The 21,590-nt window shown below is 39.6% G+C and overlaps 3 protein-coding genes across 4 annotated transcripts; all 3 read right to left on the bottom strand.

Moving 5' to 3' along the window:
- Positions 1–94: 94 nt before the first annotated feature.
- Positions 95–2,352, bottom strand: LOC115019068 (lipocalin). 2 transcript variants are annotated; one of them, XM_029448403.1, is made up of 6 exons: positions 2,216–2,352; positions 1,090–1,229; positions 927–1,006; positions 683–796; positions 480–581; positions 95–382 (listed from the first exon to the last, which is right to left on the bottom strand). In XM_029448403.1, exons 1-6 carry the CDS (start codon positions 2,306–2,308, stop codon positions 363–365), a joined length of 549 nt encoding a protein of 182 aa, XP_029304263.1. In that variant the 5' UTR covers positions 2,309–2,352; the 3' UTR covers positions 95–362. The 2 variants fall into 2 exon arrangements, with proteins under 2 accessions (XP_029304263.1, XP_029304264.1); XM_029448404.1 differs by having other exon boundaries at positions 933–1,006.
- Positions 2,353–7,004: 4,652 nt separating this feature from the next.
- LOC115019124 (palmitoyltransferase ZDHHC23-like) lies at positions 7,005–11,366 on the bottom strand. The gene is made up of 4 exons (XM_029448496.1): positions 11,248–11,366; positions 9,573–10,205; positions 8,193–8,360; positions 7,005–7,611 (listed from the first exon to the last, which is right to left on the bottom strand). The coding sequence occupies exons 1-4, from the start codon at positions 11,364–11,366 to the stop codon at positions 7,338–7,340; spliced, it is 1,194 nt and encodes a 397-aa protein (XP_029304356.1). The 3' UTR covers positions 7,005–7,337.
- A 4,379-nt stretch (positions 11,367–15,745) lies between these two features.
- On the bottom strand, positions 15,746–21,547 carry LOC115019245 (V-type proton ATPase catalytic subunit A). The gene is made up of 15 exons (XM_029448708.1): positions 21,330–21,547; positions 20,653–20,759; positions 19,691–19,819; positions 19,266–19,480; positions 19,043–19,180; positions 18,805–18,956; positions 18,515–18,677; positions 18,196–18,304; positions 17,851–17,973; positions 17,655–17,769; positions 17,097–17,160; positions 16,777–16,980; positions 16,525–16,619; positions 15,983–16,154; positions 15,746–15,887 (listed from the first exon to the last, which is right to left on the bottom strand). Exons 2-15 carry the CDS (start codon positions 20,732–20,734, stop codon positions 15,795–15,797), a joined length of 1,854 nt encoding a protein of 617 aa, XP_029304568.1. The 5' UTR covers positions 20,735–20,759; positions 21,330–21,547; the 3' UTR covers positions 15,746–15,794.
- Between the last annotated feature and the right edge of the window lie 43 nt (positions 21,548–21,590).

Raw genomic sequence — 21,590 nt, 5'->3', positions numbered from 1 at the left:
TGAACAATATTTGCATATTTATACATTTGGGGATTTTTTCAAAAGGGGGAATAATTGAATTTCTTTTGTGAAAAAAAACACATCAGACACAATATTCAAAGCAGTATTTTTATATGTCTCAAACATGTCTGAAGATGATCTTTAAAGATTGCAACTGCAGGTAGATAAAAGCAAAGCATTGTATATTGACACCAGGCTTTACATTATGTTAAGTGGCATTGTGAGCTTTTTAAAATTCTAACACCTGTGAGAGCAGAGTAAATAAACTGAACGGATTTCATTGCAGTGCACCTCGATAGATGAAGGATATCTATTAAAGTCTTCAGACAGCATTGTTGCCATACAATGACCGGGGCAGAACACTAAGCAGCTGGACACTCCGCTAAAGAAGGATACAAAGAACAAAGTAAGGCTTAACATCACGCTTAATCACAGGTTTGTTGTTGTTTACATAAAACCTCTATTGATATGAAACATACCATTTTTGGGAAGGAAAGCGATATTTTCCGGCAGGATGCCAGTCTCCAAGGAGAACTGCCTGAACTTCTGCAGCAGGTCAGCGCTGAGCTCCTCTCCGCGGCCTGTCGGACCACATGATGTTAATCTGCTACAGTATGCCCCACTGCATTTAAGATGAGATTCATAGGACAGAGTGTGCCATCATGGCTAATGATAAGTTTACCATATAGTTTGTTGACAACGGTGGGATCACTCCCCTTGGTCTTAATGGTGTGAGTCAGGGCGTACTCGTCATACTTCACATCAACCATGCACATGTCATTCATATTCCCCCATCCTGACGAAGGGAGGAGAGCAAAAGGGTTTACGTGAAAGCAGAAAAGCTGTGGGTGGTTAAACTGTGAATGTTGCATACATGTGTTTACGTGTTTACGTGTGTGTGTGTGTGTGTGTGTGTGTGCACTCACGCTCACTTGTGTACGTGAACTTTCCAGGCACATCGGTCTTCTTGGCCAGGTTGTTCATTCTCCAACAAGAGCCATCAGAACTGCATAGAAAGCATTGAAATGTGCTAAACACCACCTTTTCTTTTTAAGCTGCTTTCTTCCTCTCCGTCCTCTTTACACTCACCTGAGACTGGCGTAGGACATGTCCAGGTCCCCATCAGCAGTTGGGGTCAACATGGCCGTGCCCACCTTCATGCTGGCTCTGCGCTCGACAAACCACTGGGCATTGGTGGCAAACCCAATCAGGTACCACTTCCCTGCCATCTGTGGACACACACGAAGCATTTAAAGCATTTGAACAGAGTTATAACCTGTTGTAAATGCACATTTTATTTGTGTGGGTTTACTTAACAAACACGTTCATATTTTTACTCACATTGTCTGTTGACAATAATGAGATGGCAGGTTTATCAAAGTTGATTTCTCACATATTCGTTCTCCTAAATGCAGTGGTGGAAATGAACTAAGTACATTTACTCAAGTACCATGTTGACGTACTTTACTTGAGCATTTTTCATTTCCTGCTTTATACTTCTGCTCCACCACAATACAGAGGCAAGTATTGTACTTTGTACGCTACATTTATTTGATAACCTAAGTATCTTAGAAGATTCAGATTAATAATAGAATATTAATAATATAATTCATCATGTATTATTATAGGCTATGATAAACTTTATTGATCCCTTAGTGAAATTCACAAGCTACAGCAGTTCATATAGTAAAAAACAAAATATATAATAATGATAAGCTCCTCCTTTACCAGCTGCAAAGTTATGAACACATTAATGCATCACTAATTATAATCCAATAATATATTATATATTATTCTGAAAGACTACTTTTACTTTTGTCAAAGTGTGCACAAATGTCCGTCGTAACAGAATATTTCTACACTGTAGTATTACTACTTTTACTTCAGTAAAATATCTGGGAACTTGGTTCACCTCTGCTTAATCATGTATTGCAAAAATGTGGCAAATTAAAGTACACATCTGTTTAAAATCAAATCAAAATATCCAAAAAGTATACAATACAGTCAAAGTCAATTACTTCCTGTCTTACTTATTTTAGCAGATTTTATGCAAACCTTCAAATAGCTTCCTTTAACAATTTAAAAATCGACATGTGGTATTCATTTGTTCTACCAGAGAAGTTAGTTGTGATGCATACAAGCACCATAAATCATATTGTGACTAGGTTTAAAAAATAAAAAAAATGCTTATAGTTCACCCGGTCATGTGTCTTACCCCCTGTGTATTGAAGTCTGCCTGCGGTACGACCTCAGAAGAGACCGTCAAGGAGCAGAACACGGCTCCCAGCACTATCAGCAGTAAAGCCATCGCTACTGAGTGTGGATGAAGATCTGTTGTTGAAGTTCTGCTGACGACCCTTTATATAGCCAACACACACACACACGCACACTCACACACACACGCACACGCACACACACACACACACACACACACAAACCCTAGAGCTGGGATGGGTTCAAACACGTGAAGCGTCAGTAAAGCAGCAGTTCCACAGCCACAAGGTTAGCTTTTAGCCAGGGCAGAATTCAATAAACAGAAACTACATAACCTGAATAAGAAGTGGGTCTACATTATATCCTGTCTGTCTCATATTTAGAGTTGTGGAAAGTAATCAATAATGCAAATGTCATTTTGCATCCTCCTATTTGTGAGTGTAAGCTGTAAAAAACACAGGAATCAAAAGTGGTAAACAAAGCAGTGGCTGCCCTCCAGTGCTTTCTGTAGCACAGAATCAAATTCATCCGTCAGCAGTTGCGATAGTAAAACACAGAGACAACACAAATGCCCTCGCAGATTGGATTCCTAATCATGCATCATCACCATGAGGTGAATTGAAATGCTTCCCTAGAAAACCTTAGTGTCTCTTTTATGGCTTTAAAGTCTGTAAAAACGTTCCCCTCCTTATTCGTCTTGAAATTACTGACATAATAACTTATTCTGCGTGCAGCTGATAGCTCCCTCACAGTAAATAAGAAGGTCAAAGGTCACCTAGTAGCTGTTCTGGAGCTTTTTATCATATGACACAATATATGACACAGTATAATTTGAATAGCAAGTCACTCAGTCTATCAACTGGAAGAATGGAAGTTAAATGGAGTTTAAATGACTCAAAATGTTTTGACACCGACACACACACACTCATACACTGATGGCAGTGATGTCTAACAGGGCGATCATCTATTATAATGCTCATTCATACTACATCAAGTTACTTTTTAGATTTAGAGTATTGACACAAAATATAATCAACAAATATATAATGATACCTAACCAGCAGTTAAAAGTAGCCCCACCTTGGCTGCAACATTACATGACCGCATCAATAGTACGATTCAGAGCAATAGCATAATGTATATTATAGTGATTCATAATTACTTTTACGTTTGATAAGTATATTTTGATGCCGATACTTTAACCTTTGCCAGTAATTCTAATCTTATTGTCCCTTTTGTGAGAGATCTTTCAGCTTTCTGCAGGATATTTTCTCCGCTCCACAGATCCCAATAAGAATCGATGAGCGATGATGAGGAGATGAATTAATGTAATGAGTTGCAAAGGTCAGGTGCAGGCCGATACATGTCACAGCACAAAGATTCCTCCGACTTGCATACCTTGCCATCTTAAACAGGAATGCTTTTTGCCCAAGACAGGCTCATACAAAACACTGCAGCTGCAGATATCTACATAGTGCACATTTACCAGTAATTACCATTACTAATTCTAAAAACTAATTTAAATTTTGACAATATATTGATTTATTATTTAAACATCATGCAGATTTACAAATTCTCCAATATGGTTGTTCTTAATTACAGCCTGAATTATATAATTCAAGCACACAATTAATCTTGAATTACGTAACTTTGGCTCAGCACCCAGAACACGGATGAATGAATTGCTCCCCTTTATCTGGCTTTCAATCAACAACCTAAACTTTCCATTTCACTGCTTCAACTTATTAAAAAGAAAACTGTAAATCATCACAGAGAAAATATGACTGAATTCTTTGGAAACAGCTTATTGCCGAAAGCCATCAAAGTCTCTACCTTTTACAGGATACATCTGTCTCAAGGAGCTCCGAGGCAGGCATGCATCCTCACACACCGTTACTGTACATTCATCGAGGGCAAGAGAAGAAAAGTGAACGTAATGAAAATAACAGAAATAAAGTTTATGGAAAGAGTGAAATCAGGACGTGAAAATGGCAAACAGGGTTAAAGGGCGAGGATTCATTAAAGTCAAGTGAGTTCAAGTTTAATGTCCTGAATCTGCTGTTTGGATCATGAGATTTCTCACGGATGAAGCTGACATATGGGCTTGAGGGGGGTGCTATAAAAAGCTCATTGAGTTATGAAAAAGAGTTTTCCCTCGGGCCTTGTCTTGAGCAGCGTGAATGTGTAAAATGTCATTGTGATGAGAAGAGGCTTCCACTTGTGAGAACTTGCACTTAAAACAACAGTAATGTAATTATATAAATTCATTTAGTCATTCATTTGGTCACTCTTAAGACTCTCTAAGAAATTGAAAAAGAAACTTGTAACAAATGATTTGTTTTATTTTTTGATGTAAAAAGATGCTGTGATCAAACTGCAGCACTTTATCAGTGATGGACTGTAACTAACTACATTTACTCAGGCAGCCTACTGTACTTAAATACAATTTTGAGGTACTTGTACTTTACTTGAGTTTTTCCATTTCCTGCTACTTTATACTTCTACTCCACTACATCTCAGAGGCAAACATTGTACTTTATACTCCACTACATGTCTTTGATAATGTTAGTTACTTTGAACTTTTCAGATTAAAATAAAAAATATAGTTAACAAAACTCATCAATAAAGTTTATTGATCGCTTGGTGGATTTTACAAGACGACAGCATATATAATAAAAAGAATAAAGTCCTCCTACCAGTTGCAAAATTAAAGTGATGAACACATTAATGCATCAATAATTAGAATCCAATTATATAATATAATATTCTGCAATGGGCCATTCTCAACAATGATTACTTTTGATACTTTAAGCATATTTTGAGGCTAGTACTCTGCACTTTATTCAGAAACAAATCATCCTGTTACATAATAACCTCACAGTCAGGAGTCAAATGTCTGTGGACTCTACAGAGACATATAGACTGGTCCCAAGGCTGTAAACTAAGATATTACTGCTAAACATGTATTTAAAATACCCGTTTATTACAGATGTAGATCTAGACATCAGATGGACACTGGGGACCATGTCATGTTTAGTGAATCTCCTAGTGAGAGATGAGTAAATAAGAAAGTTACAACCAATGTGTCTTTGATAGTTTATTAATCAATTGTCAAAAGAGAGATTTCAAACAGAGTCAAACTATTTCAGCTGAAATGGACAGAGTTCCCATAGCAACAAGTGTTGCCGATTCTGACCAGGAACAATAGGAACAACATATTACTTACACACACACAGGGAATGTGGGGGTGCTAAGCACACTTAGTTCTTTGAATGTTCTTCCCATGGCACTATCTCAACAGGTGGAAGTCAAAACATCAAAACAGGATGCATTCTCACAGACATGAAGATGCAAGTATATTCACAGGGAAAGATACTGCAAGGTCAAGTAAACTATCTCAGAGATGAAAAACAACAGTTTCACAGACAGAGAACAAATAACAAAGAAGTAAATGTATCATAGACATTTACTGCTAGGCCTCACAGTGGAAATGCACTACAGGGTGAAAACATACAAACTCAAAGCTTACATAGAAATGGTTAAATGAGTTACATATGTTTGGTAAATGAGACTAAATATGATAAATTGCTTTAACAGTACACATCTGAAATCAACAGTAGTGGAGGGAGAGGAAAAAAGAGACAGCTTTCTGTTTTTAACATCAACACTGGGTCAGAAAGATGCAGAGACTGGCCTGCAGGTGGCACCAGAGGACAGACGAGACTCCAGAGCCACTTCTGTGGAAGTAAGGAGTTTATACACTTGACAGACTGAGTGATTTACTGCCTCTGGATATTAGAAGCTCTCTCGATACGTTTAAAAGGAAAAACTATCTTTAAACATTTTATTTATAAGTTTTAAATATTGGTTTTTACATTTTTATTATTTTTATCTCTAGTGTTCATTTCATTTTATTTATTTGCATTTGATTATTTTTGTCTGTGTAAAGAACTTTGTGCTGCATGTTTGTAGGAAAGGTGCTGTATAAATAAAGTTGAGTTGAGTTGATTTGAATGGAGGAATGTATTGATTGACAGCTTGATCGATTGCTCCACTCAAGATGTGCATTATGAAAACTGATAATGGGAAATAACGGGTGAGTGTTAGGGTTACATGAGAGAACATACACTGCTCAGTTACCTGTTTATTATGCTAAACAAGAGTGAATATAGATTCACTTATACACATGAAATGTTATACATTCCAGTATGTGGCCTTCAGCTTAATATAAATAAACAATATCAGTAATTGACTATTCAAAGAAACAATTTACAAGGAGCACCACTGGCACTATCAGACGGCAATGGACAAAAACCATTACATTAAAAAATCAATAATACAGAGCACTGCAGAGGAGAATATTGAGTAAATACAGATTGCATCAGTCATAACAGTAAAGATGACTGAAGCTGCTCCAGGAAGTTATGACTCTACACCCACCACTGACTCACAGGGGTCAGCTGCAGTGCTCTATTTCTCTGTGCCAGTTTATGCCTGTTTTGTTGTTTTCTAATGCTGGAAGAACAGTATAAAATTGAGGATTTATAAAAGTGCTATGATGGGATACATAAAGCATGCCACTGGTATTTCTCCCATTCTGACAGGGGGCGCAGATACCTGAGATACAGACACAGAACTGAAAGCCTGCCTGTTGTTCTTCTTTTACTTGAACCCCACAGACTCTCTCATTTATTACAAGATTTTTATTGACTTTTTCTTAAATTGACATGTGATCAACAATATTTTGGATTCAGTCAGACAGTATATGATGTTCACGTTCTGCAGGTAGAGAAAATATGCACAGTAACATGGCAGCGCCTGCAGATTCATGCCTGTATGGTGTTTCTTTGAATAAATTGTGCGACAACTCTGTTTGTCTTACAGAAATCATGTAAGACAAAAAAAACAGTTTTAATTTAAGTAATCGACTGAGGAAGTTTCATGATGGTATCTATTAGTCAAAATCTTTACCCTATAATCTTAATGTATTGCATGAAGAGGCTGGAATGCAATAAGCATTGGAAGACATCAGCTGATATATCCTAAGAAATACATGAGACGCAATTCTTCACACATGCTGTACAGTCTGTCATCATAATGTTACAATTGACTACAAAGTGAGACTAGACCAAGTCAGTGAGGCTGGAGCGGGGAGAAACCGAGGCATCTGCCATGGTGATGAACTCAACCCAGTTCTGACAGAAGCCACGTGAATACTCTCCTGTGGCGATGACGAGTCCCCACAGGCGCCTCTGGCACGTTTTGTTCCTCAGAGCCAGCTGAGCCTCCCGCTCCGTCACATTGAAGCTGATATTCAGAACTTGCACCAACAAGAGGTAAAGCAGTCCACCTGTGACAATGCTGCTGTACCAAGCACAGGTGAAGCAAAGTGCCATGCTGTTAAGATAAAGAAAAAGTGAATGTAGCATTACAGAAATCACTTTATCTAAGTGTTTGTAAAACTGCTGCAACGTAACTATAAACCTGTTGATTCATTGTTGTGAACATGATTTAGGCTGATCCGATGATGAGTGTTCACCAATCTTCATTTGTAGTAAATATGACACAATCCAAGGCCAAAAAAGAGGCCAAATTGTAATGTATATGCACATCTGCTATTCAAGGTAGTTTCTTAAGACAAAATGAACAATACATAAACATATAAATAAAGGTATTACGGCAATTGAACAATGATACAAGTTGAAATGTGTTTTCAGCACTGAAAAAAGACATGACTGGTAAAAAGAGACACATTTGTGTTTCATTTATGTCCTTGCATTTTTGCTATTGATGTATTCACTCATATTCAGAATATGTTGATATTGAATAAACGTATTATCTAATATCACAGTAAAGTTTAGATTAAGATTTCTGTTTCAATAATTCAAGAACTCTTACAATGTTGACTTCTCATCTACTCTTACATTTGGTGTTACACCGGCAGTCGTGATGGCGACAGAACATAAAGGGCGTCGTACCTGGACTGACTGTAGACGCCGGGGCAGTAGAGCAGAGCCGTCATTAGATACTGTCGAGGACAGAGGCTGTATAGCACCAAGCTGATCCCATACAGAGAGGTCAGCACGAACACAGAGAGGGTCAGCAGAAAACTGCGATGGTTTGCCTGTCCAACACAGCTGTTTATCCTACAACAACACATACAGACATCACAGACACACAACACAGTGAACCAGTTTAGATTAAAGCACCAACACACTGCCTGATATTGTGGCTCTGATAAACCTCCTTGTTGTAAGTAAAATGTATAGAGCAAGATTTAACATTTTATATTTAAATAACTTGTATAATTCCTGGTCATAAGTCTCGTTTATCCAGTTGTATGCTCACTACTTCCCAAACACATGCATTTCTGCTCAAACCTTACTATTTAAAGCACTTCTGCATAAACAGTGTTCATTGTATGTGAGTAATATATGAGTATATGAGTGCTTTAATTAAAAAGGAGGGGTTTTCATTCACCGGGGATGCATGTGAGAATTTAAGGGTAACACAGGGTGAGTAATTTATAGACAAATGGTCATTTTGGAGATGTATTCAGTGAGTCCTCCTGGTTGCCCCGAAATGGTGCGTCTTTGGGTGCCTGTACACCTGCTGGTTTTCCTGAGAACTGTTATCATTTTTTCTACCTTTGGAAGAAAATAGGTCCCAACTGTTCACAGTAAGGTCTGTGGATTATCCTGAATAACGGGGGCAGTGTTTCTGGAAAGACACACTGCTTTGGAGGTTTGAAATGTCAGTTTTCAATGCTTTGGCCAACACAAACTAAATTCCAACCCCCTCCAGTGTTTCAAGGTGGCATCGGAAATCTAAACAGCAGATATTTCAGAAACTCAATTCTCAAGAAATAAAACCAAACATATCTTTATTCAACAGATACAGCTGTGGGGAACAACTTCAGGAAAATATGCTTTTGTGATATGTTGTAATAAATTTACTGGCTGATTCATGTCCATTTATTTGACACATTTGTTGACCAGTACGAGTGTGTCTGCCTATTTTCAAAATGTCAGGCCCAGATAATTTCATGTTTTTAAGGGCCATAAACAGGTTTAGACCTGGTATCAGAAGTCTGTCCCTAAAGAGCAACTACATTGGCTGATTAGTTTGTAATCTAAGGGTCAAATGGTTAAACCTTTCCTAGTTTCTCTACTGTGGAAGAAAAAAGGAGATCGGTAGGTAGGTCGTTTTTGCTAAAGATATGACTGTGGTATAATTAGAGGGCAGTTATCTAATCCATCTTCATGATTTGTAGTGAGTGCACAATACAGTATAACTGACTTAGAAGTGATTCACAGGCCACACAAGAAATATAGAAAGACATTTTGTATCCAACCCACCAGATACAGTGGTGGTCCAGACGCTGAACACAGGATCCACAGGTTCGACAGTGTCCGGCCCGTGGGGGTCGCTTTATTTTGCATACAGGGCAGCTGCTCCATTTTGCTGTCAGGTCATTTTTCGTTGTCTGCAGTCCTGCTGCGATCCCAGAGGAAGCTGCTGATTGGTTACATCCATTAAGGAGTGTGGAGTCCTTGTTCACCTCCTGACTGTGACTGTGTGCTTCACGTAGGGAAGTGGTCACTAATCCCGGGCCTCTCTTGGTGTGAATAAGAGAGAGGAGAGTGAGAATCACTCCTGTGGTCACAGTACACACCTGCAGCTGGCTGACGTCTCCACAAGGTAAAATCTCTGTGATGAAGAGGTAATACATGTAGAGCAGGGAGAAGAGAGCAAGGGTGAGGAAGAAGAGGGTGCGTCTCTTCTTTCTGTGCGTGGCGTAGTAGTACCACAGCACCAGGCCGGGCAGAGCTGTCAGGATGATGATACCCAGCAGGTAGTGCAGCGATGCAACCCGCAGCAGGAGAGGGAGCAGCACCAGGGCCGGGATCATGGAGATCTCCAGTTTGTCAATTATGGCCACAAGCACAGGAAACTGACATCCCCCTTTAGGTGGTCTGTCTTTCAGCCACCTACAGAGAACAGGGGTCATCCAGTCACAATTACAAACGTTTGTGATTATGAATGTGGCTAATACAGTTGCTTTATTCATTGATGGAAAGCAATTAGTTTTTCCTGCGATTATGCTGCATACATTTTTGTAAGAGTACTTAACTGTGCTTTTTCAAATGTAATATTAACAGTGTAGCTTACATTGTTTCTCTAATGGCATAATGAGAAATATATTAGGTTTTTGTAATTTTTAATTTGTGAGGAAATCTTAGGTGTCAGATTAACCCTTTAGGGGCTCCTGAGAAAAGGCACGAACTGTGACGGCCCCTATTTCTTTGTGTTATGTATTCATTACTTAGTATTGCGTTATTTGTTTGCGGTAACTTGATAAAATATTCATTTATTTAGGAATAAGCTAAATGTAAGCGAAACAAAAACTGAAATAAAAGTGGCTTGAAATCTAGATATTAATTCAGGAGCGCGCGACAACACAGGACCTCGCGATTGATGTCACATTAAAGGAATAGTTTTACACTTTGGGAAATTCCCATTTCGATTTCTTTCCCAAATGTAGATGTGAAGATTGACACTACTCGGATGTCTGGCAGTTAAATACGAAGCCACAGCCAGTAGACGTTAGCTTAGCTTAGCACAAAGACTGGGTACGGGGGGAAACAGCTACCCTGGCTATATCTAAAGGTCACAAAACCCGCACACCAGCAACACTGAAGCTCACTAATTACACGTTATATCTCATTTGTTTCAAAAACGTGCAAAAAACAAATGGGGAAAAACTACAGTTTGCTATTTTACAGTGGGGTTATTTGCCAGACTATTTCTTAGCCAAGAAGCCATGCTAGCTGTTTCCCAGTCATTATGCTAAACTAGCTAACCAGCTGCTGTATGAGGTATTATTCTCATATATCATATAAACAAGAGATTGTTGCTTACAGCAGCTTTTAAACAAAAGTGCTACTTCTATGTAAATAAAATTTTAATCTTCTAGGCTTATTTTACTTACTTCATTATATTATACTCAGTAGGCCTACAAGACCTTCCTACCTGTTAAAGGCTTCATCCAGATCTTCACAGTCACAGCAACATCCGTACTGTTCGATATCACACTCACAGCAACACATCGGATCATCTGGCTCCGGAGGCTTTAACTTCTCCCATTTCATAATGGCTCGCGAAAGATGACTGAAGTTTACAAGCTGTCATATCAACACAAAAGGGCATCATTTTAAAACTCTGTATTCTTGATATGAACAGGTATTACATACCACAACCAATAACACTCCTTAAAATAACCTTTTATTGATTTCTATGTTTTCTGTCATGGGCGGGCAATATTCTGCAGTTAGTATCTAAACATGCATTCACTGTATGCACACACACACACACACACACACACACACACACACACACACACACACTCTCACACACACACACACACACACACACACACACACACACACACACACACACACACACTGCAACTTTTACTGCACAAGTAATGTAATACAAGATCTTCTATATTTTTATAAAAAAGTTAATCATTTTCAAAATCCGATGATTCTCAGTCCCCAAGAGCTTCTAATGTAATTTGTTGAAACAAGGCCACTGTGTCCACAGGGACAAAGTATCTGGGCCAGCACACCCAGGTCTTCAATGCTCAGAGATATACTTGAGTTATTGTCAGTGTGAGTTATTATTTTATTGTGTCATACAGAGCCTGATCCGGATCTATACAGGTATTAACAGAATAAGTATTAAAAATAGACAACATGTATATTTCAGGCAGCTTTCGAATGCTTGTTTAACTTTATATCAGACTGTATTATCTAGTAATGATCACCATTAATCACCAACAATGACTATTTATCCAAATGTTTCACTTGTGTTAGTAGGAACATCCACCTTCACAAAGCCAAGATAAAACTATTTCTCTCTCAACTTACCTTTTTTCTCCGCAACAAAAATACAAAACTGTCGACACGTCAGATTTACTCTCTCCAGGAACAAATGTAGGTGGTCTTCAGCAAATGATGAAGAGGAAAATGATTGAGAAGATGACCCCTCGTCACCAGGCTCCTTCTGTAATTGATTGAGGGGGGAAAAAATAAAACCTCAGCCTACTTTCTCATCACTCGTTTGTGTTGAAAAAGGAAATTGGCATGTTTCTGCTGTGGTGGTGCTGCGGCGACACCATATCTGTGCAGGGAGATGGTTGTCATTTCTTGGATTCCCACGGTGGAAGTGTCCCAACAGAAGGCAACTTGGATTCCTCCTGACAAGTAGTTTGATATTGTGTAGCATCTGCCAGCTCACTTTTCCCAACGCTTTCCTCCTCGCATGTCATTGAAAAGTTCACAGTTGGTTCTCTTGCATAGCTTACTTCTTCTGCGTTAACAGCTTCAGTGACCATTTGAAGTTTGAATACTTGGTAAATATAGGTGTTACCTCATCTGGTTGAGGAATGACCAGGGGGTCTTTCATGCCCCTCTCCACAGCTGACAGGCTATGTTGAGGTGTTTGAAAGCTGCAGCAGCCCCGACAATCCACACTTAGCTGAACGAGCATGTGTATGAGAAACATGACAGGCACTCAAAGATGAGAGAGCGAGCGATGATCCATGAGGCAGCCCCACCCGCTGGGATCACATTTCCTCCCACAAGCAACCGGACCTCGCGGCTCACGCCCAGAAAACTCTGGATCTGTGTATGTGCGTAAACCAGGGAATTGCTGTGTTTCTATACATTACATTCTTTGTATGACATTTGTGACAACATTGGTCACGAACAGTGACAACGTGATAAGTGATCTCTGCAGGGAACTTTTCTTTTCTCTAACCCATCTGCAGAGGGTTGGGAATTTGGGTTCAGATTCATGAACACTTCAGCAGACACACACACACACACACACACACACACACACACACACAGTGGTGGAATGTAACTAAGTACATTTACTTATGTACTGTACTTAAGTACAATTTGAGGCACCAGTCTTTTCTTCTCGTGGCAGTTTCTACATCGACTCCAATGCACCTCAGAGGGGAATATTGTACTTTCTATACATTTATTTAACAGCAACACAAATTAAGATTCTTGCGTAAGAACATAAGCACAGTTTATAAAATAGTACAGCTGAAACAATTAGTTGATGAATCTGTTAGTAGTTACACCTTATTAATTAGTGACAGAAAGTGAATTGGCAACTACTTTGATGATTGAATTTATTTTGAATAATTTAAAGTTTTTTACTGTTTTTGATTTATGTATTTCCATCGGGTAGGCTACTTTTAATCTTTAATACTTTAAGTACATTTTCCTGATTATACTGACCTAATTTTACTTAAGTAACATTTTCAACGCAGGACTTTTACATATAGTGGAGTATTTTCACAGTGTGATCTGAATACTTCCTCCACCAGTCATTACAAACTGAACAATGAGAGAGACAGAGGCATGTGTAAACTATAGGCTGGTATATCCTGGGACCACTGAAGCCTCTTAATGTCTGCAAAGTGTGAGTCTGGAAGGACTGACTCAGAAGGATGCAGAGAAAAGATGCTGCTCTTGCTGCTGCGGGTTATGCTTCCATTAGTCTTGATGGAGGCCGGAACCCGAGATAACGGCTCTAATCTATTTTGGAGGAATTAATGCCGGGAGTCAGGCTGAAGATTACACATCAGCAAACTACAACAGATGCTCGCAGCAAACAAAACATGACAAGTGATTGAAACAAGGGGAAATCACTTCTGCTGTCATGTTTGGTGAAACTGGCCTTTCCCTCTGAGCGTCACATCCCTCCACACGTTTTAGAGTAAAGGCCTTAAAAACCTTTTTTTTTTGTCAAATAGCTTCTTACTATGAGTAACTGAGTCTTATATGCACACCCCAAGTTCACAGAGTTTGGTTTTTATTTTTTATTTTTAAACTTTATGTGGAAGGTAATGTCACGTACTCCTGTGCATCAATCAAAATGTAACAATGTTTGTATATGAAAGTTAAGGAGTTCAGGTCACTGTCAATCAAATCAAACCACATCCACACCATCCTGAAGAACTAATTGAGATTTTGAGTGTTTCATTTTATGTACATACATATTAAACAATAATGTTATTTTCAAAACTTTGAGTTAGTTAAGAATATTAAATGCAGAAAATACTTGAGATTTCAAAAACAATGTGAGAGGCTTTAATTATTTATAGTTACACGTTGAACGTTAGCAGGTAAAAATGCTCAGATTTTGTAGCTTTGCTAGAAAATATGATTACTCAACAATAAAATGTGCGTGACAATATGGGCCTTATGGCACATTTCTCTTGGTAAGGATTTAAAAAATACCAAATAAGTCAGGAAGAATTTTAAGGAAATAAGTATAAAATGACATAAATGATGTTTAGAACATTTCAATCTGTTGTGACAGACTTGTTTTAGACATTTCCCTCAGTCTGAACATCATATACTACAGCTTATACTGTAGTGACAAGCACAATGTTTTCTCCTCACTTCTTCAAAGCTACTATAAATACATTTAAAAGGAATATTAAGAGTTAAGAGCCTTTTCCTGTCATCCTGCAACATTTAAACAAAATGTGTGCGCCACCTGGAGGAGAGGCTTTCACTGAGCATCTGTGTGTTCATTAGTTATATGTTGATTCTCACAATCTTCAGCTGCGTCAGAGCTAAAAGAGCTACAAGAATATATATAAATATAGAATATTATTTATATCATTTTCCCTTTCCTGTCACTTTAACCTTATTACTATTTGTAATTACAAATGTATTTATCTTCCACATATAGGGCAGGCTTTCAGAGGAATGAAGTTTGCTTTGCAAATTTAAGTTTGCAAAATGATTGAAATCAGAAAAATCGACGTTTTGAAAGTGATTGTGCGAGTTACATCAAGTAGTGACAAACCAACTCAACAAACACGATGAATAAAATCTGACTGCCACGATGAACTTTAGTCATTTCTTTACATTTATTTCAGGAGACAGCAACTTACCATGAATATAATAGCTAGACATCTGTTACAACACAACTCTAACAGAGTCATTCATTCACATTTTGCACATAATATCAAGGATATTTTCCACAACATCACTATCACACTGAACGATTGCCTTTTACCCCGATATACAGTTACGCAGCGCATCTGTCCCTTTACCCACATGCATTATCCCATTAGATTAATCATCTGTATCGTCACATCTGGGGGAGAAGAAACATCCCTTTCCACTCTTTGCTGCAGCTATTGGTGGAGTGCAAGTAACGCACCTGATTCGTGCCCACTGACTTTAACCACAACATGACGGTGTAGTGATCTATAAGTGCAAAGGGATGAGTGAAGGTGTTGCTGCATCCGCTGAGCAAACCTTATTTTCAGGAGTTTAAAACATTATGTTTTTGAAGTAGAGGAGTCAAAAATCAATCTAAATTAAATAGACATTTGTGCAGGAATGTTTAAGGGGACGTAAACACCAAGGAATAAAAGAGTTCACATGACTGGAGATTGAGAACACGGGCCATTCAATCTGCACTATGTTGCACTGCACTGGGGTTTAGATATTTGGGAGAGGTACTGAGAGGTAGGAAACTCATTCCTCCAGGGTCCTGAAGGCGTTCTGCATGTCCTCCACAAGCTGGGCGAAGTCTGCTTTGATCTTAACTTCGCCATCCTTAACAGGGTCCTAAAGAATCAATTGAACAGAGAATAAGTTATTTATCTTGACTTGTGAAAAACTAGACATGAATCATGATGGACAAGATGATCTCCTTCGAGTACCTTGAACTTCATGGAGCTGATTTTGTACAGGATCTCTCCCATGTGCTCCTTGATCATGGCCCAGGTGATTTTGTTGTCGCTCTGTGCTGTGGACTCCACGGCGTGTCGGGCCATGTCGTAAAAAGAGATCATGTTTGAGAGGATGCCCACAGTTTTGTAGAAGGGGCAGAACCTGTGTGTGGGGACAGAAGAAGGTGTGAAGCTCACAGTGCATGTACAAATCAAGTAAAAGGAGAAATCTCTACAGACATCTCCCCTTCATATCCACCGATTAGTTTTCTCCATCGTTCCCACAGAGATCACCTGATGTAGTTATTGTAGGTCACGGCTATATTTTCTAGAAATATTACTTCCTGTTTTTGTGATTCTTACTTAAATATGAACTTTTATTTTGCTCTTCAATTGTTGCGCAGCAAATAGAGAAGCTATTTCAATGTTTACAAGACTCAATGCGTTCATCTAAACAAAAGGCAATAGAGCCATTTCAGGCGTTCTGGATGGAGAAGATGCGTTTTGTGGTTGGCGAGATGTTTTGTCCTGACCTGTCGTAGGGGGTGTATCCGTTCTGCTGCAGGAAGTCATCCTTAATGAGCTTTGCAACTTCTAGAGTGATCTTATCGGTCTCAGCGAGAGAAGCCTGTGAACAAAACAAGATTGTGAAGATCGGTCTCCTTTAGTTGTTGATTAACCAGGTTAGCGTTCTAAGCATTTAAATGATTAACTATAGTTCTAACAGAAAGCTCTTCTATAAAGCACTGTGATTTACTGGCTGTCATCATCTTAACCGGCCTCACCTTGCCCACAAGCTGCACGATTTCAGCCAGGTCCTCCTCCTCCTGTAGAATCTCCTTGGCTTTCGTACGGAGAGGAACGAACTCGGGGAAATGTTTGTCATAATGTTCATCCAGAGCTCGTGTGTACTTGCTGTAGCTAATCAGCCAGTTTACAGATGGGAAATGCTTTCTCTGAGCCAGCTTCTTGTCCAATCCCCAGAACACCTAAAAGGAAGAACACAAAAAAAAGGACCCACACACTAAGAATGGTGCAAAAGAAATACTGACTGCAAGGTCAAATGATCGGCTCGAGGGCTGGAGAGCCAATACTTGTGACTTACCTGAACAATGCCCAATGTGGCTGAAGTGACAGGGTCTGAGAAATCTCCACCAGGGGGTGACACACTACGGAGAATGCACAGTGTTTAAGGACAAGTCAGGCTAATAATGAACCTTGTGTGTGTAGGTCTGCCTACCTTTCTCATTTACCATGAAAGAAAGACAAAAACCCCCCAAAATCTTTGTAAAGCTAATCACAAAGTCTAGCCGTCAAAGACATTTTCAGCACAAATCTTCAAAAATCATACAGAATATAGCTTACGCTCGTTTCAACAGTACAACATGCAGCGGCAATGTGTTGTGTGCATATTTGATTTCCAACCATCAAATGGTTTAAGTTGATTTTTAAAGTGCTACGATGGTAGAAGATGTTTGAAGGCACCAAGAATATTTTCATTGTTACTGAAAGCAACAGCTGCTTGGAAGGTAGGAAGTTAGTTTTGAATCCGTGGCCTGTAATTTAATGCTCCTACTCTAAGTCGATTTCAATGCCATGCACGCGCTGTCATGTTGAAGAAAGTATTTCACTATTTCCCCTGCTTATATGAACGGCGACTCACGCTCCTACGATGCTGACGCTGCCCTCTCTCTCTGGATTACCCAGGCACTTCACACGTCCGGCACGCTCGTAGAAGGAGGCGAGCCTGGCGCCCAGGTAAGCAGGATACCCACTGTCTGCAGACAACAACGTACACAAACTGTCTCACAGAGTCCTTACAAACGTATATACATCAATCACATCCATCAAGAACTTACCCGCAGGCATTTCAGCCAATCTTCCGGAGATTTCTCTCAAAGCTTCGGCCCATCGGGACGTGGAGTCGGCCATCATGCTCACATGATAGCCCATATCTCTGAAGTACTCGGACAGTGTGATCCCTGCAGAGGTGATTGTATTCAATATACAAACTGAATTCTACAAACAAAAAGGTATTTACTTAAAGTGAACTTCAGAATGAGATTTCAAGGCATTCTCCTTATAAAGAAACAAAATAGGGAAAATTCCCTTCGTTTTTTTTCCTTTTGAATTATTATACAGTTTGGTGGTAGCATTTTGAAATGAACAATAAGCCTGTTCTCTATAAAGTGAATGCTTGGTACCTGTATAGATTGAGGCCTCTCTGGCAGCCACAGGCATGTTGGATGTATTAGCAACCAGTGCTGTTCTCTTCATGATGCTCTCAGTCTTGCCGTCGACCTCCATAGTAAGCTGTTGGGCAAGAGCAGTGTTAACACAACGCGATGTGAAGGCTAATGCTGACGTGAAGATTTCTTTGCTGTAAACATCAATTTATATCGTTAATTTTTCACTTTACACATTTATTCTCTTTTAAGCTTTAGAAAGGGAGCAGAGAGTGACCCAGTAAAGTAGAAATCAAAGATACAACGAATCCCAAACTTATTTTGTTCTTCCACCTACCTCAGGGAAATCCCGCAGTACTTCAGACATTTCATTTCCACGCTCTCCGCAGCCAACGTAGACGATGACGTCGCTGTTGGAGTACTTGGACAACGACTGCGAGATCACCGTCTTTCCACAACCGAAGGCGCCTGGAATCGCAGTGGTTCCACCCTGCACGCAACTTCACAGCACGCAGTTTAATTAGCAGCTTACAGATTTTATCACAGCAGATTATTTAAGACTCACTTTATGAGTGTTTATAAAAACGGGTAAAAATTATAATGGAGGCTGAAGTACTAACTACTCACGGGAAAAGTGCGTCCAGAACTCTCTGACCGGTCAGCAGCGGATGATTAGCAGGTAGCTTCTCTGTGACGGGGCGGATTTGTCGTACCGGCCACACCTGCATCATGGTGAACTTCTCCTTAATGCCTTCAAATTCAAGCTCCAGAACCACATCCTGAAATGCAACAAGATCAGAACATCTGTCTCAGAATTTGTTTTTTATCCAACAAACGAGCGTTTCGCTTCTGGACAAGCACTCACAGAAATGTCGTAGTTTCCAGGTGGGGCTAGGTAGGTGACAGTGCCTCTGTTGCGAGGTGGAAGCATCAGCTTGTGCCTTATCAAGGAGTTTTCAAACACCATGCCGTAGATATCGCCACCTGTCACATGACTGCCAACCTGCAGAGGAGATCATGTGAAATTAATCAGAACGCTTGCAGAGGAGAGACATTCACAACAAACTCACACTGGATTTTTTTCTTACCCTAAGACTCTGGCCGGGGGAAAATTCCCATTTGAGGTCTCTGTTAAGAGCACCGATGTTCACTCCTCTTGGGATGTAGATACTCTGAGTGAGGTCGTTGATGTCTTTTAGTGGACGCTGGATACCGTCAAAGATGGAGCCCATGATTCCCGGACCCAGCTCTACAGAGAGAGGCTTTCCCGTCCGAAGGACAGGGTCACCGACAGACACACCAGCTGTGGCATCACGTTAAGAAAAACCAAGAACAAACCGCAAACACTTTGACACGCTAAGTATTGTCTTTAAATTCAGACTCTCACTTTCTACCAATACAGTAACTCTAAAATGTGTCTTTTGTAGAATTCACAATGTGTATTTTAAGGAATATCATGATGTGGTTTATTATGTAGCTACAGAGGCAGGTAACATGGCAGCGGAAAGGATACAAGTCTCCTCGTAGACCTGGATAGTTGCCATGTCTCCCTCTAAACGGATGATTTCTCCCACCAGCTCACTGTGACCTACACGAACCAGCTCGTACATGGCGGCTCCTGCCATCGCTGTGGCTGTCACCACTGTGGTAGAAATATAGAAATTGATAACAATGAACAAATCTGTTGGACAAGGAAATCATCAAACATCCCCATAATTGATAAGATGTTTACTTTCTGTATTTACACAACATTCAAACTGCAATGAGGTTGTATTAATTAAAGTTGCGACAACTAATCTGTTAGTAATAGCCAACTATTTTGATAATGGATGAACTAATTCATGTCAAAATGGCAGAAAATGCTGATTTCAGCCTTTCAAATATGGACACTTCCTGCTTTTCTCTGTTAGACTGATTATATTTAAGTTTTGGACGAACAAAACAAGACACTGAAAGACCTCACCTTGGACTTTGAGAAACTGTGATGGACATTTTTCAATATTTTCTGACATTTTGGAGACCAAACAATTAATCGAGATTGAAAATAATAGTTTGTTGCAGTCCTAATATTAATACAATAATGAGAAATTGAATGGCTTAAAGAATCAATGTAAATGACCACAAATAAAAATACACAGGGACATTCTTTACAGACTGCCGATTGAGACAAGTCATTTGATGAACATGCTAATCATGATGATTTAAATAAAAGTAAGAGTATTTTCTTTTTATATTTCTTCCGTGGAGAAAATTATTCACAAGGTCTTCACAAGTTTTAACTTCACCAAACAAAATGCAGGATTTGATCTTTATTGTCCAGTCATAGTGTGAAAGGTTGTGAATGACACACACACACTTTTAGCCTTGCTTATCCTGGTGTAGCTGGAAGAAATCACTTTAAGTAAGAGGCCTTTGACCTATTAGATGCTAAACAATGCAATCTAACCATTTAAAGAAAAGGTCAATAAAGCACACCTGGTCCAGAAACCCCATGTACAAATCCAAACTCGCTTTCTCGTTCCTCATCCTGGATCTTAGGAAGTTTTGAGGTATCCATCTTGATCGTTTCTGTCCTGCAAAAACTGAGGAATGAATATGAGACACAGATGCTGGTCATTGAAATTCAAGCCACTCACGTTTACAACACACCTCAGCTAATAGAAACAGACACATCACGACGATATGGACATTTATATGAGCACCATACTACATTACAGAGTGCCAGCACAGTGTTTTCTACAGAATACATTACTCAGTCTGGCAGTGTAAGGTCACAAGCTAAGCTGAGGCTGCAAAGCATTTCATGTGTTTTCCTTAGACGAGGGTTAAAGATAAGGTAAGCAAGTTAGGCTACTACTGTCAATCGCTGAGGTCATGTTTGCTAGCCAGATAGTAGCATAATGTTTGTTACTCGTACAACACACATCTAACGTAGAAAGCAAAGCTGATTTGTGCGTGTGCGCGTATATGGTCACCTGATTTAAGTCAGGTTGCTAGCTAGCAAACACTAGCTATGCCATCATCATCACTCACAGGTTAAGCTAAATAAACGATTAATTACGCAGTATTTGGTGCAAGACCGGCAGGAAATATCTAACGATTGTAAACCCAGAACCTTGTATTATATCGCTACTATACATATATATATATACCTTGTCTTAATATGCAGTTCTCCAGGTTAGTCTCCAACGTAGCGGGCTGAGGAGGAGCTTCACTGTAGTTAATCACCTGCCAGGCACCGGACTGTCACGCGAAGAAAACATCTCCATTGTGGCTCAACTGGTCTCCTCCGGTTGGCTGTCTGTGCGGATCCAACATGGCGTCCGGAGATCAACAGTTTCCCAAGCCCACGATAAACTCCGCCGGTCTAAACACACACACTGACCTCTGCTGGATATAAATGAAACGTTCAC

The sequence above is a fragment of the Cottoperca gobio genome, chromosome 14 (assembly GCF_900634415.1).
Source record: "Cottoperca gobio chromosome 14, fCotGob3.1, whole genome shotgun sequence".
Lineage (NCBI taxonomy): Eukaryota > Metazoa > Chordata > Actinopteri > Perciformes > Bovichtidae > Cottoperca > Cottoperca gobio.
The sequence above is the reverse complement of the archived record's forward strand: the minus strand, read 5'-3'. Positions and strand labels throughout refer to the sequence as shown.